The sequence below is a fragment of the Sebastes umbrosus genome, chromosome 8, assembly GCF_015220745.1.
Source record: "Sebastes umbrosus isolate fSebUmb1 chromosome 8, fSebUmb1.pri, whole genome shotgun sequence".
Classification (NCBI taxonomy): domain Eukaryota; kingdom Metazoa; phylum Chordata; class Actinopteri; order Perciformes; family Sebastidae; genus Sebastes; species Sebastes umbrosus.
This window is the reverse complement of record NC_051276.1, coordinates 6,209,974-6,226,835: the sequence shown is the minus strand read 5'-3', so window position 1 is coordinate 6,226,835 and position 16,862 is coordinate 6,209,974. Positions and strand designations below refer to the sequence as shown.

The window sequence follows — 16,862 nt, the reverse complement described above, 5'->3', positions numbered from 1 at the left end:
TTACTTATGCATTGTATCGCTACATTTAGATGCGGTCTCGGTATCACTGGATAATCTGTAATTCATTTGTAATTAAAAAATTAAAAAACAGAAATAACATTGTTTTTTCGCTTTAAACTAAACTAAACAAAATTTTGAATTGAAGAATGAAGAACAGCAGACAGGTGACCCGGAAGTAGGGGCAAACATGTCAAAATGAAACCAAGAAGATAGATTGGTCATTCTATAAAAGGGTATAATCAGGGTAACTGCAGAAGATAAATAGGCTAAATAAATACATAAATAGATACATACATAGCTATATAAATATATATATTTTTTGTTTTGTTCCTTTCATTAACACATGAATGTCTTTTTATCAAAAAATATGTATGAACAGGAGGGTCTCTACAGATGTTATACAGAACTCTCACGTAATTGACACTTTTCTCTCACACCCTGTTTTTTTTTTTGTTATGTCTGCATGTGTGAAGCACTATGTGGCTCCTCCTGGCGAGACACACCTGACAATTCCACTTAATCCCTTGCACTCTTCTAGGAAGGCTGTAGCCTATCCAGAGAGAGATAAAAAGAGAATAACCGTTCATTCTGCACCCCCACGTGTCATTATTGCAAGTATATGTTGCTTTTACTATGTAATCTGTAGGAGTATATAGCTAAACTATAATGCATTGCTGTAATATAGTTAATGTGATGTAGTTCCGTTTTCACTCAGTAGAGTGTACCATAGGACCAGTCCATTCCATGCTCCAGACTGGAGTCCAGTTCTAGCCAAATACATAGAAAGGACGATAGAAGGCTACTGTAGTTTATTTGAATAAGATTATTACACAATTATTAAGCAGTGAAATAAGTTCACAAAGCTCTATGATCTAGCTCTCAAAGGACACAAAGGTACAATATCCTTTTTGGTATTTCTCAGAGCCTGGCAAATTCCGATTAAGATAATGTCTTGTACTTTTTTAAAACTAAAAGGTGTGTGATGTACTATTTCGTCGCGCTGTGTGACTTAAAAGCCTAATTAATTATATGTGGAAATTGCCTCTGTGGGCCTTTCCAGCAGAGGCTCTCACCTCTTGTTACCAAATTATTGTTCACCGTTTCAGAGTAGACTACTAATAACCTCACATTCTACAACATTATCAAGCTAATGTTCAGTTTCATAGCTGTTGTTCATTGATGACTACATTACATAGCCTACACAACCTATGGAATTTGTCAATCCTGTGACATTACATAGTCAACAAATCAATCTGATGATCAATTGATCATATCATATAGAGGGGTTGTCAGCTTTTCAATTTAGTTTGGAGGGAGATCCGGTATTGGTGAAGTCAGTGCATTTTATGAGTAGGCCTTCTGTGATGTTACCCACCACAGGGGTCAGAGGTCATCACTCCTCAACCCACAAGGATTTTTTTTTTTTCAAAAGGTTCAGCAGGCAAACATTTGTAAACATGTTTGCCAACCTTCAGACATCACAGCCTAAAATGATGGCGAATTAGCCAGCGTTCACTTAAAAAACTGAAATTACTGATTTACTGTATTCTGTTTGGTGGTTTATGATGCTTGTCAAAAAAGTCATAGTTTAGAATGTCGAAATAAAAGTCCAACTACAGTATGTTGAAAAAAAAGTGATAATATATGATGTTGTAAGAAAAATCGTAGTATAGTATGTTGAAAAAAAGTCACAGTATAGTATGTCGAAAAGAGTCATAAAAAAGTTATAGTATAGTAGGTTGAAAAAATGTCATAGTATAGTATGTTGAAAAAAAGTCTTAGTATAAGTATGTCGACAAAAAAGCCATAGTATGGTATGTCCAAAAAAGAAATCAGAAAAAAGTCATAGTATAGTATATCCAAAAAAAAGTCCTGGTATAGTATGTCGAAAAAAACTCATAGTATAGTATGTCGAAAAAATTGTCATAATATAGTATGTAAAAAAAAGTCGGCGTACAGTATGTCGAAAAGTCATAGTATAGTGTGTCGAAAAAAAAGACATAATATAGTATGTACAAAAAAAGTCATAGTATAGTATGTTGAAAAAAAAAGTCATTAATGTATTTCGGAAAAAGTAATTATGTTGAAAAGGAGTCACAGAAAACGTCATAGTATGGTATGTCGAAAAAAAGTGATAGTAGAGTACGTAGAAAAAGTCATAAAAAGTCATAGTATAGTATGTCGAAAAAAAGTAATACTGCAGTATAGAAAACTCGGGAAAAAAAGTTTGGAAATTTGTGTTTGGTCGTTAATTTCTCTGTTGTTACAAGGCTAATTGGCATTGTATTTAATATGGTTGGAAAACCTGTTTATTTACCCTCAAAATGATGTCCAACTTGTAAGGATCATGCATTTATGGGATGAGCAGCACAGCTGATTATGTGGGTAGCGCCCAAGAAAATTTTTCCAAAATGCTCTGCCAATGGTAAACAGTTAGTTATTGTTGGTATTGACTCTTGTTTTGAGTTGTTTGGTGGATTGGATGATTGAACTCTCTATCAGTAACAAGGAACAAACAAGACATATTGGCATTATACACAGCCACAACAGCCTGGCACCTCGTCCTCATGCTGGTCACCAACCTGGTCACACGTTGCTGTGGGATGGCGTTCCATTCCTCAACCAGGATTCATTGCAGGTCAGCCAACGAGGTTGTGTGTTCCCTCAATGATGTCACTGGCAAAACAAGGCTTGTCATCATCGAAGGCCATCTCAATGCAGTGAGATATCGGGATGAGATTCTTTAGCCAGTGGCGATCCCATATCTCCACAATCTGGGACTTCATCCTCCAAGATGACAACGCTCACCCCCACAGAGCCAGGGTTATCACATACTACCTCCACAATGTGGGAGTAGAGAGAATGGAACGGCCTGCAAAGACTCCAGACCTCAACCCAATTGAACACTTGTGGGATTAGCTCGGGCGTGCTGTACGTGACCAACACAACCACGCTGGCTGACCTGCAACGAATCCTGGTTGAGGAATGGAACGCCATCCCACAGTAACGTGTGACCAGGTTGGTGACCAGCATGAGGAGGAGGTGCCAGGCTGTTGTGGCTGCGTATGGATCTTCCACCGCTACTGAGGCTCCTGACGGTGGATTCAATGAATAAAGTGTAAAATTGACAAAATGTCTTGTTTGTTTCTTGTTACTGATAGAGAGTTCAATCATCCAATCCACCAAACAACTCAAAACAAGAGTCAATACCAACAGGAGAATATACTGTTTACCATTGGCAGAGCATTTTGGCACATTTTTCTTAGGCGCTACCCACATAATCAGCTGTGCTGCTCATCCCACAAATGCATGATCCTTACAAGTTGGACATCATTGTGAAGGTAAATAAACAGGCTTTCCAACGATGCAAAATACAATGGCAATTAGCATTGTAACAACAGAGAAATAATCCACCAAACACAAGTTTCCGAACTTTTTTTTCTGAGTTTATGTTAAAAGAAAAAGTCATAGTATAGTACGTAGAAAAAAAGTCATAAAAAGTCATAATAGTGCATGTAAAAAAAAAAAAGGTCATAGTATAGTATGTCTGTTTCAAGAACAACCCATGCAAAACATCTAATAATTTATCATTTTTATTTCATATTTGAATATAAATCTCTTTCAAATGAAAATACCTAAATGATAGACAAATCATACATATTTACATAATTTATAAAAGGAACCAAAATAATCTGTGTTGACTTGTTATCTGGGATTTCTCTGACCATATATCTTTTACATATTCTTCGAATCAAGGAAATATGACTAATACATTTGTAGAGACATTGTTTCTGTGTTGCTGTTGCAAGAGTTCAAGACATGTACAGGTCAGGCAGCTCTTTGTAATACAGGATTCTGCCACCAACAAAGATACCATATGACAGCTTACTGGAGTGTACATTTGGACAAAAAAAAAAGAAAAAAAGTTGTAAAATCCACCGTTAGATTTTGGCCTGTGGAAGATGGCATTATGGAATAGATGCTGTTACAGAATAAATCCAACCCTGATGTGAGGGCTCATACAAGCTGCCATTTGTAGTCACAACGTGTGACTTAGTTACAGTTTGGTGAAATAGGCTACAGCTGAACACAAGATTAAAAAAAGAACATGTTCCCCTGGCACAGTATGAGGGATAAGGCTAAAACAGTGCACTCGTACCAATGCATACACCTACTGCTGACACACAGAAAACCAATCAAAACTCCAGTCTTTTTTTGGCAAGATTTGCAGAACAAGACAGGATTGCTGTAGTCCCAGAAAGAATGAGAATAAAATAAGTTGCACAAAAAGTAAATAAAGAAAACTGACCTGACATATGATTACGTAGCTCGTCTAACAGCGGATCCACTGTCCTGTCAAATGCTGACACTTGTTAGGACTTTGTCGATCGAGCTGTGGATTGCTGAGCCACCATCATATTAAATACTTTTTTTCGACCTCAAACCATTGTGAGATGGAAAACATGTTGGATCTCTAGCTTTTGCTTCAGAACATCAAACCCACAAAAAGATAAAAGAGGTAGGTGATGTGACCTTTTTAAAAATGTGTATTGCTGGCATCCAGTGGTTAGACAGTTAAAAATGCATCAACACTACACAGAGGGCAGAATACTGTGTGTTATGAAACATACTTCTCAAACGGCTCACAGAGAAATTAGCTCCCCTCACTTAAACAAAAACTTACTGAGTGTAACCTAAATTGGGTGGCATTAGTCAGCTTTAGTTTGAGCAGTGGTAGTTTGTGGCAGTCTGGTGTTAAGCTAATTCAACTGTAAATATCAATTTAAGAGAAATTGGCAACAGGAAATCATACACAACCTTAATATATAACATACTTTCATTTCAGTCTACAACCTGTATCTGTTTGTAACACTGTATTGACACCATTGTGACGCCATGAGGTTAATGGCACAAGGTCTACAAGTATCATATTCACCTCTCAGTTAGCTCCTGTGAACAAAACTTCCCACTATAACGACTGAGAAGGCTTGACATCGCTTCAGATTTAACAGAAAACCTATTCTCAAAACTCAATCAGGCTTCCAAGGGTCCAGCCTGGAATCAGATCAGCGTGTGGGAAAGAGCTACATTTTTCTGTAAATGTGTTAGTTGGATTATAGTTCTACCTTCACACATCCACTTGTTTTACTATAAGATGTAGGTCACTTTAAATGTCTTGGTGTCATTTAAAAAAAACAAAAAAAACAGAAAGAAAGAAAAAGCCCTGTGTTCAATTCCAACACACTGAAAAAGGCATTATTCACTCCAGCGGAGCGGAATCTATCAGACGATTGATGGCAATTATTGCACCGGACATGACAGTCAATGAAATAAAAAGGTTGCATGAAATGTCACAAAGAAATCATATCATGCAACATGTGGGACGATAATGGAATGACATCAAGGGAGATGATTTCAGAGATTCGGGGTTAAAAGTGATTGAGATGCACACAGTCCTAGTCGTGACAACAGAGCAGCACAGTTGTTTTTTACGCAGCCATCCTGCACTCGCATGTCAACTACACGGATTATGATCTCAAGAATGATAGTGGCTCAAGATACATGTATACATAGTTTGTAAAATAATAAAAAATACCATCAAAATTTGCATTCAAAATCATCTGTGCGACCAACTGAAATTGTCGAGTGAAATGGATGATTTTTTGCCAATCATTTGACAGATAATTTATGCTTGATTGATTGATTTTAAAAGGCCATATGCTTACAGCCTGTAAAACATACATAACTGTTAACTATTCACTTCTCAAACATTCAATATTTTTGTACTTACTACGCAAATTCAAAAACTCAAACATAAGTTGTTATTCTCTCATTCAAGTAGTGTGCCGTGCAGAGATAAGCAAAAGGCCAAAACAGGTGGGCCACGCAAAGCATCGGGTAGTTCATGACGTAGTGTCTGGGCAGGGGAGAAAAACTTTGTGGGCACACCAGTGATGCACAGTTATAAAAAAAGAAAAAGAGGACAAAAGTGTCATTCGGGAAACAACCGACTCCAGTGAAGAATTGCCCAAATCAACAGCTCATCTTGAAAAACATTCATGGTTCCAGTACTCAAACTGGCTCCACACATTCAGCCTCCTTTCAACATCGCTACAGGACATTTGACTGTAGTGGCTCGCACCAACATGAAAAAAAAGAAAAATAGAAGATAGTACAGCATTACAGATGGGATAACCTGGTGTTGGTTCAACGGTTAAAGATATCAGGACGTCCGCTCCTCCTCCACAAGCTGCCTCTGTCATCTTGCCTTCCTGTGAGCGCCCATGAAGCACCTCTGCAGTGACATTTCAGACCTTTGGGCAGCAACGCAGAGCTACAACATGGCTATGCTCTCCGGTGTACAGTTGAGATGTGTGGATGTGCTGCTTCCCCCGGGGGACTTGAGGCCCTTAGTCGCCCCACCCAGTGTCGAGCCCCGTGCCCTGGTGCCCATCATAACCCCTGAGCCGAGGTGGTGACTCTGCTGCAGGCCCACCATCAGGGTCTCGCTGGTGACGGTGCCAAACTCGTAGGTGAATGTGCCGTAGAAGACCAGGATGTCCACCGTGAAAACCCACTCGCAGATGGCTGCAGCGTGCTGCAGGATGAAGCTTTCATGGATGAAGAAGATGCCGCCTGGGAGGAGGGCGAGTTAAGGAGGACAAACAACTCTGGTACATGTGGGAGCAAAACAAATAGAGCCCCTTTTCCTATTTCACTGAATCTACTGTGGCACAGGGAGGAGAGAATAAAAATGTCATGAGTCTGAGCCAAATCCATGATATAATGAGATAAGATATATGACAAGGAGCTTAACCTCAGGGTGCCAGATGTGAAATCATTATATGATTAGGGTTAAATCGAAATTGGCTTTGCAGCTCCATTAAACAGATGGGTTTAAAAAAATAGGATACCAGTCAGTGAATGCAGTATTAACCTAGGAGAGACTGTTATTAGTTATCAGATAATTTGCATGAACCTGAATGGTTCTCAACCCCGTCACCAAACAGAAGAGGAGAAGTCAGACAGGAGTAAAGGGTGACAATAATGAGTGGTGAAGAAAAAACCCTGGACGCCATAGAGAGTCAGGCAGGGAAGAGAGGCCGCCATAGAAAGTGAAGGCATCAGCGTCACCATTGTTAAACAAAGAGGGCAGGAGGGGGGGATGAGCCCAGACAGATGTTATCGCGGCCTTGCTGTCCTGTCTCAAAGTTGAAGGACAAACATCTGCGCAGTAGTGTCTCAAGGCTAGTGGAGTGAAGAAGAAAACAAGATGTCTCTCCAATGTTTTAATCGGCATGAACACCACCTGATTAGACTGAGTTCCTTCATGTTGATCTATACCATTTTTGATATGAAGAAAAATATGTTTAATCGGGTTGTAACCAATGATGTTTACGAAGGCTCAGCCCAATAAGTGATTCCAGTGTGGGAAGACCAACAATATCAGGACCCTCGTGAAAAAGGTCAATTAGTGAAGGGTGATCAAAAGTTATATGATGTACTTAAAAGACATCAAAAATATGTATCAAAATTAGTGTTACATATAACATACAGTACGTAACTACTGTATCTGCACAACAAGGGGGATGTTAAGTAAAGGATACTGAGGACGAGAGAGACCATGGCTCCCAGTGCCAGAGCCACTCTGAAGTGGGCCATCCAGTAGTCGAGGGCGGTCACAGCCACCCGGTAGGTGAGCACACACTGCAGGCACACAAACAGCAGCCCTGCTGGAAATGCAACACCTGCACCCACATAGTGTAGTGATTTGGCGTGATCAACCTGACAAAAGGAACCATACAGTTAGAAGGGTTGTTTCCACTTCCAAAAAGTAAGCAAAAGGTAAAACAAATTTGAATGAAGTTTATTCATATTTACCTGGAAGTTGCCCACCATTACCAGACCCACAGCGTTGGTGCAGCCGGACACCAGAGCACTGGTGTTGACCCAACATCGGTGGCTATGTTCGATCACCTGGGCGTAGCGCAGAAGGCACACCATCACCACTGCAGAAAACAGGGGGAGACGTTTACACTGCATCCATGACACAAAATAGAAACTAGAATTGTCGCCAATAAGGACATAAGGTCACAGTGACCTTGACCTTTGACCACCAAAATCTAAATCAGTTCATCCTTGAGTCCAAGTGGACGTTTGTGCCAAATTTGAGGAAATTCCCTCCAGACGTTCCTGAGATATCACGTTCAAAAGAAAGGGACGTATAGACGGAGAGGGCAGAGTTAAGACACAGCTGGGAGTTGGATCCAATTATTTAGGAACCAATCACTTTTCTTTTCACTTGGCTCTAGATATAGGGACCAATCTCAGGCATAGCCTCTGGTTAAATCTGATCCAAACCCCATTCTTTACAATGTTGAGCCATGATTGGTTCACTATTAAGACCATACACTAGATGGCAGTAAGGGAACACTTGAGTAAATCTCATTCATTTTGGATTTCAGGCTGGTCTTACGGATGATGCTGTATCATCAAGTAGTCAGTGGTCACCTTCGTAGTCTGTAGGTTGCAAAAGACTACAAACAGTCCTAACCTTAAAAAACATTTTAAGCTGAAATCATCATTAAGTCCATTTGGTGTCATAGTGTTCAGTGTATATATCCAAAACAAGACCACATGGCTGACGCCAACTGGCGTGTATCGCTGTGGTAACTGTGCCTGCTGCAAGAATACAACAAACACAAAATCGTTCAATCATCCCCACACCGGGAGGATGGCTCTCATCCGGGAATTCATGAATTGTAAATCAACACGTGATTTACATGTTACTGTCCCTGTGGTTAAGCATATGTCGGACAAACCAAACGACCCCTCTAACAATGAATATCCAAGCACAGCTGCAGTCCGCACAGGCAATATGGATTATGCAAACCACGGTTCATCCTCTTCCTTAAAATTCTGTGGGATTGAAAAAGTTATGATGCCTACTAGAGGAGATGGTATTTTAAAGAAACTGGCCCAGAGGGAAATGTTTTGGACAAACACACTGAACACTTTGACACCAAATGGACTTAATGATGATTTCAGCTTAAAATGCTTTTTAGGTTAGGACTGTTTGTAGTCTTTTGCAACCTACAGACTATGAAAGTGACCACTGAACACTTAATGATATAGGATCATCTGTAAGACCAGCCTATGATTAAAAAAATGAATGAGGTTTATTGAAGTGTTCCCTTCCTGCCATCTAGTGTATGGTCGTAATATGGAACAGTGTTTTGAGGCGCTCAACATTGTATAGAATGGAGTTAGGATCAGATTTAACTATAGGCTATGGCTGAGATTGGTCCCTGTATCTAGAGCCATGAGAAAAGAAGAAAAGTGATTGGTTCCTAAATAACTGGATCCAACTCCCAGCTGTGTGTTAACTCTGCCCTTGTGTATATTACTGAACTGAACTGGTATACTTCACACGCTCTGAAGAACGCTCCGTGCCGAAACGCGTAAGCCAATCAAACAAGTGAAATGCTAGCATTTTGTCCTACTTGATTTTGAAATCTCGGATGTACTACCCTATCACATTTTATACTCATAGTATAGTATGCCATAAAAATGTAATAGTATAGTATGTCATAAAAAATGTCAGATTATGTCTAATTAGCATATGAATTCTTGAGTTATGGTCAAAAACCTGTTTTGTGAGGTCACAGTAACCTTGACCTTTGACCTCCACGCGTTCCTTAGATATTGCATTCACAATAATGGGACAGGCGGACAACCCAAAAAAATAATGCCTCCGTCATGGAGGAATAGAAGTCACAATACTGTGTAAAAGTTTTGATATAAAACCGTGGGTCTGTGGAAAATTGAAACATCATGGTTTGGTAAATTTAATTATTGTAGGTATTGAAATGGAAAACAAATAGATATTTTTCAGTTTTCTTACTGATGGGGGAAATCAGAAATTTGAAGGTATTGTACATATTTTCTTCAGATTCCAAAATGCTTTAAACATGATGCTCTTGTTTATTAACAGTGTTATCTATAGCTGGTGGACTGTCATGTGCCTGCACCCATTCTGCTGATGTTAGACTATCTGATTTGTTTGTTCTGCTGTCTCAGATGGGATGTGTTCTATAAGCTATTGACATCTCTGGCTGCATGAGGTCATGTTACTTGTCTTGACAGACTTAGCCTCATTGTTTGAAAACTATAAACCTGCAGGTAGCTGTCTGTTACAGTACTACCTCCAAGGCAGTAAAACGGTAAAAATACAGCTCAACAACAGTAAGGAAGTCAAAGGTCAAAACAAAAGCATCCAGGCAGCTCATACACTAGTGAGAGAGAGAGAGAGAATGGAACTGAAAATAGACGGAATGATGGGCAGAAATTAAATGTAGAAATAAAAATGCAATGAAACATAAAAGACTGAAAAATGTAACTACATATGAGAAGAAAAGCAGCAGGAGACCAATTAAAGGCCGAGTGGGGAAAATTGGGACAGAGCTGAGTGGTGATAACACAAGACATGGAGGAGGAGCAAAGGAGGAAGGCCATGGAGGGCACATACAGGGGAGGACAGAGGGGGGAAGTGGAAGGAAAGCTGCATTCATTATTGATTAGAGAGCACAGGCTATTTCAAGCCCCTCCGTATCTCTTGGAGGCTAGTGGCTGGCGTCTGTGGGCACCATGGAGGATTAATATAACACACATAACGGACAGCGGAGACAGACAGCAAACACTTTTCACCTCAACTCTACTGATTTGTTGCTTTTGTGTTAAAGAGCAGAAGGCAGCAGTCTTATTTAGTGTACTTAGTTTAAATTGCAGATCACTGATTTTAAATTATTGCACATTGATCAGTATTTAACAATGATTTTTTTTTACAGTACATCAGCCCATATTTGTGAAAACATTTTACTACATTATAGTAAAAAAATAAAGAATATTTAATTGATACTTCACTAAAAAAAAAAAGAATTGTTTGCCTTTTAATACCCCTTGTACATCATATTAGTTTTGGGTTTCTTTCGGTCATGGGATTATACAGGGGGAAATCATTTTTAAAGGAATAATTCCACATTTTTGAAAAATATCCTTATTCTCTTTCCTGCTGACAGTTAGATGAGACAATTGATACCACTCTCATATGTCTGTACACTGAATATGAAGCTACAGCCAGGAGACAGTAAGCTTAGCTTGGCACAAAGAGCGGAAACATTGAGCCTGGTGTCCGCCTTCCAACACCTTCAAAGCTCACTAATTAACACATTATATCTTGTTTGTTTAATCTGTACAAAACTAAAAGAGTAAAAACAGTAAGTTGTTTTACTGGGAGTTATGTGCTGAAAATATTTTTCTCCAGGCAGTGACTTCCTGGAGTCTCCACTGGTTGCCCGGCAACCTCACAGAGACGTCATGTCTCTGGGAAGTCACGGCCTCCGGCAAACAAATAGTCCAGAACATAACCCCCTATAAAATCACATCTTTATTTATAAGTGAGCTTTGGAGGCACAGTAGGAAAAACAGAGGCAGGCTAGCTGTATCCAGTCTTTAAACTAAGCTAACCATATCCTGGCAGTAGCTTCATATTTAGTGTACAGACATTAGACTAGATTCAATCTTCTCTCAGCAAAAAAGTAAATTGGCATATTTCCAAAACATGTCATAGTATTCCTTTTAAGAAAGAACTCTTGCACACACCATGTCTTTTAATGACATAACTCTGTGTGTGTATGTATGGTTTTAAATTCAGTTAGAACAAGGCCTTACCCATGAAGGCTCCAACGTTGCCGATCAAGCTGAACAGGCAGCTTTCAGGAGGGAAGGACCCACATTTACTGTAGCACATGGAGACAAAACAACTCTCAGTATCAAAGGTAGGAGAATAACCTATACCTACATGTATCACTATATGCAAGACCACAGTCCCTTTGCCATCTGTCAGTATGTTTTACCAAGACAGACAGCCATGTACAGTCAAAATGTATAGGAACAAATAAAATTATGCAAACTATGATTGCACACATGTGAACTACGCTTCCTAATACAAGAATGTAAAAGAATGTAAACCAGCTTGCCCTGATATCATATCTAGAAGTACAACTGAAATTTAGATGAGGCCTTTCCATACACTGAAAAAAAGCCTGCCAGTCTCATGCTGCCTTTTTACAAGAGTGCTTTTGTACTTGCCCGTGGTTAGAGGCTTATTTGCAGATTAAACTAATGCAGTTTATGCAAAGTGTGGGTTAATGACTGTCACAGAGCCACAACATAACAAGGTGCTAATTCATGCCTCGGGGGCCTTTGCTGACACAAAATTGCTTTGTATTCTGCAGAAACAAAGAGAGGAGGAGAGGTAGAATAGCAGACCTGATGAGGGGGATGTCCTGGATGGTACAGCATGTCTTGGGGAAGCCTGGTCTGGGCAGCTCCTCTGTGCATGTTACATTGTAAAACCTGGAGAAGTGACACAATGAGTTCAGTTCATTCCCTTCTGGTAGCTGTGGAATCAGACTGGGTCCAGATTTAAAAAATGAAAATAAAATGTGGGATATTAAGAGTCTTGCGCCCCTATTTCCTCAGATCAAAAGAGGAACATCACTCACCAGTTCTCCACAGGACAAACATGGTGATTCATCACAGCCATGGCATACCTGCGGGGCAAGGAACACAACATCATTTAAAGCAAGAAATGGTAAAGGTCAAACAGTGTTCTAATCCCTAATGACACAAGCTGTTATCAAGAGAGATGATTATACTGGGCTTGAGAAAAAGGGTCATTCAGCAGGAAATGATATTCATTGGAGCTTGTGAATATGCTCATTGGAGCATGTGAATATGCTCAAATATTTATTGACAGTGTGGATATCTCAGTATATTTGCACATCAACACATTTCCGTTTGCAATTTCCATCTTTAATTTTTGATCATGTAAAAAGCTTGTGATGCCCAGTTACGCAACCCAATAAATTAGTACTCGTTGCATCTGCACACATGAGAATGTGAACACATTATGTTTCAATGTGACGCAGGCAAGCGTTACTGTAACTCACACTATCCATATTCCTGTGATGGAGAAGGCAGACAGGCTGACAGGCAGGACGATCCAGGCAGTCATTGGGCTGGCAGTGAGCTGGCTTTGTCCCAAGCATGGGGTGAGATGGGGGCTTCGGGCTGGAGTGGCGACACGACAGGAGGGACCAGGTGGGGGGTGGGTGGGGGTGCGGGGTCACTAACACACAGGGAAACACACAGGGGGGGACATGAGAGGAAAAAAGGGGGAATGGCACAGCTCTTCTGCTCCACAGGGCCCTGCAGCCAGCAGCAACCTGAAGGAAGAGAGGGAAAAGTTTGACTAAATATATGAAAAATACACATTCAACCACTGAATTGTATGTCACTCAAAATGCAACACTGCAGCTGTAATGTAACTGGGTCTATCTTGCTTTGACATACAAAGCTGACTTCAAAGAACGAGAGGCAACAACTGCCTCACGTCTTGTGTACTTGAGACGCAGCAAAGACTACAGTTGACAGCCAGCTGACATGCTGACATGCACGTACGTTCTGTGCCTGCGTGACAGGAAGCTACTACTTAGTGGTCTGTATGTTCTACTCCATTGCAGAAGGATTTTCACATCACTGTAAATCTGTGGATCTCATATGCTCGTTACACAAATTGTGTCTAATAAAAGAATGCAAACTGTTGAACTGGTGCCGACTCAATTTAGTGGAAAGGACCTATTACTGGACAAACTAGAATATCAGCCTTTTTTTGCATAAAGTTCTCCCTCTATCATTGTTAAACATACATGGAAATAGTATTCATAAAGATAAAAATCTTGCTCTTTGGTTCTGAATGGCTGAAAATAAAACCTGGTGTTTACTGTAAATGGTTTAGAAAGATGAAGCATGCTCTAAACAACATGGTCCAGAAATATGCATTTGTTTTTGCTACCCTGTTTTATGGTGACTTTTCTCTAAATCACACAAGTACTGTTTGACAGAAAGACAAGCACCTCTTGAAAAGAAATGAAAAGCAACATGAAGCTGGGAAAGGTACTGTCGGGGCAAAGTGGAACATTGTGAGAATGAGGACTACTCAGCCAAGGTCAGCCCTGTGGTGGAGGGAAGCGTGGGACAACACGTATCATTTTACACGGTGTACAGTCACAAGTGTGTCCTTCGCTCAGAGGGAATATACAGTGAACAAGATGAACTTGTCTTGAACTAATCCAAATGAAAATGGAGCTCTTAAAAGGAGAAGGGTCAAACTCACATATAAAGCAGTGTTAAACATGATTTTATATATATTTAAAAAAAAAAAGGTTATAATATCCGACACTTTGTGATTATTGTCAGGGTGCAGGAAACCTTAACATGACCTTTTTAACCTGCTGTGGCTTTAACCTTTGCTCTCTTTTGAATTAGTGATGTCGTGATTTGTTTTTTCTTATCACTTATTGCAGCAGTTTTAGATGCCCTGCTGTTAAAGATAGTTTAAAATCTGTTTTTTTAAACAGTAATGGTAATCAATCACTTGCTGACAGTATATCAACTAGATCATATGATGCCATTAACTTCCTGTCATTCTTTAAAAATGTTTCACTATTTTTCCTATTAGTCTGCAGACACCAAGGCTGGACAAAATAGGAAGAGTCTTACTTCTGCCAAGCCAGACCTCAAAAGAGTGTTCTGCTCTATTATTTTAGACTATTACAGTAGAGCTGCAACAATTTGTCGATTAGTCGATAGACAAAATCAGTGCCAACTATTCTGATGATCTATTAATTGTCTTGAGGCATTTCTTAAAAAATAATGCCAAATGTATCTGGTTCCAATTTCTCAAATGTGTATAAATTTCTGGTTTCCTCAGTCTTCTATGACAGCAAACTGAATAGATTTGGGTTTTGGACTGTCGGTTGGACAAACTCAAGAAATCACCTTGGGATCTGGGAATTTGGGATGATAGTTTTAACCATTTCCTGACATTTTATACACCAAAACACTAATTCGTTATTTGAGAAAATAATCAACTGAACAATTGATAATGAAGCTGCTGCCCTAAAGACTATGTTTACATAGTCTTAAACTATGATGTTCATGCTTCTATAGAGGTTGTACATACAAGAGTTAATGTGTACACAAGTAAAAAGTATACTTGTCAGTGATACTGTGATGTTGTAATGTAGAGACTCTCTCATTGTTTATAGTGGAACCTCCCTAAGGCTGACAGGGGATTTCCATTTTGGCAGGGAACCAGTTTCCTTCCATCACGCTCAAAGAAATGGATTAAAATCACATAACTGATTTCTTTCCATTTCCACCAAAGTACCATCAGAGGTGATTGTTTTATCAGAAGCCACCAGGAGTATAGGTCGGTTTTTAAAGGTTCTCTATATGACATTCAGAGCATTAATATAGCAGCAAACAACTATTTGACATAGAGGAGTAAAGTCTACCTGAGCAGAGAATGAAGTCGCTCTACCTCTGTGCATGTTGTAATCCAAACTTCGCTGTGCTTTGTTTAAATAGCGGGTCCGGCCTTGTGTACCTATTTCTGCATGTGAGCGTGCCCTACTTGCTAGCTCATGTCCACCGCTCTGCACTGCGCTCATTCGCCAGTTATAGCTAATAACTCCGTCCCGCCCAACAGCATCATTGCAGAAGCGTAGCGCCCACCCTTCGGTTCCCCCTCAGGTAAACAAAGTTAGGTTTATCAGCACTGTTGCCATTGTTTGCACAGTTAGCATTGGTAGCTGCGAGCCACCAGCTCAGCCATCGCCATGTTGAGAGCCGTGTGGAGGTAATAGATATGCTCTGAATTTCAAATTTAGGAAAGGGTTTGGTGTGGTTAAAGATTAGACTAAAGCATTTGGACAGAATTTAGACAGAATGCCTATTATTGATACCCCCATCAAGAAGACAATGACTCACCCGACCCAATGACCACCCCCATCTGCTATACAAGCTCCTCAATCTGCATGGACATCATTAAACAAACAGACCTTGAGTCACAGTGAGTATACGGACATTTGCTCTCAACATCATATTTGACCTCAGTTCAACAGCTTTTGTTAATCAGCTTTGTTGGAGTAGCTGGCCAAACACTTCTATCAATCTTTTGTTGTCTTCTCTGCCTACTTTACTCTAAAATAGGTAAATACATTTGACAGGGTCTTTACAGGTTGCTCTGGTAACTATGGTTTTCTTTCCAAAATAAAACCTTCAGCCAAGATGGAATATCTTCTGACTTTCCCATTAATCAAAAAAAGTGTTGATCAGTTAGGGGGTATTATTTTCTTGTGTTGGTTTTGGTTCACCACTGAGGTAAGAGTGTATTAGAAAATAAATAACTACCCAGTTACCCCATACAACATCATCTGCAACTCAAGTCAACAATTGGTACAGTTTGTCCTGTCAGCTGTGTTTCTAGTTTATTTCTTTTGTTTTAATTGTATTCTTCTTTTCTCAGGTCATTTCCATAAACAAACACTGAGACTAGATTACATAAGAATGTGTTCACACGCAGATTTTTTTTAAAACATCCAAGCTGCTATCCTGCACTCAACAATAAAGTGTAGCTGTTTCCTGCTATGGTTTGGTGTGCGTGGTAGTTGTTTCCTCTTCTGAATGTATATGGTCAGCAGTAGAGAGCTTGTAAAGTCTTTTGAAGTACTGTCAAATATGGCGCTCTGAGCAAAACCCAGAATACCCACTTCAAGTTGAGGTTGTGTTACAGTGTTCACACCAGATAGTGAAACTTGCAAATCACAGCCAGAAGAAGACATAAAAGGCAACTATAAAAGCATGCAGACTTAAGGGCACACATAAAACAACAGCCAATCACCTGACATTTTTGACCCACAGCAGGCAAAAGAGGTACAGCTGGCGTGAATTGT

At 39.8% G+C, this 16,862-nt stretch overlaps 1 protein-coding gene across 1 annotated transcript in view; it reads right to left on the bottom strand.

The window, feature by feature from the left end:
• Positions 1-3,577: 3,577 nt before the first annotated feature.
• The window catches only part of LOC119493333 (transmembrane protein 150A-like), a 16,530-nt gene continuing 3,245 nt past the window's right edge, over positions 3,578-16,862 (bottom strand). Inside the window, exons 2-8 of the mRNA XM_037778527.1 lie at positions 13,014-13,289; positions 12,567-12,614; positions 12,331-12,417; positions 11,731-11,798; positions 7,882-8,009; positions 7,608-7,785; positions 3,578-6,636 (exon numbers count right to left, since the gene is read on the bottom strand). Of these exons, the coding sequence (XP_037634455.1) occupies positions 6,335-6,636; positions 7,608-7,785; positions 7,882-8,009; positions 11,731-11,798; positions 12,331-12,417; positions 12,567-12,614; positions 13,014-13,078 (876 nt within the window). The 5' untranslated portion in view covers positions 13,079-13,289 and the 3' untranslated portion in view covers positions 3,578-6,334. The remainder of the gene's footprint in view (positions 6,637-7,607; positions 7,786-7,881; positions 8,010-11,730; positions 11,799-12,330; positions 12,418-12,566; positions 12,615-13,013; positions 13,290-16,862) is intronic.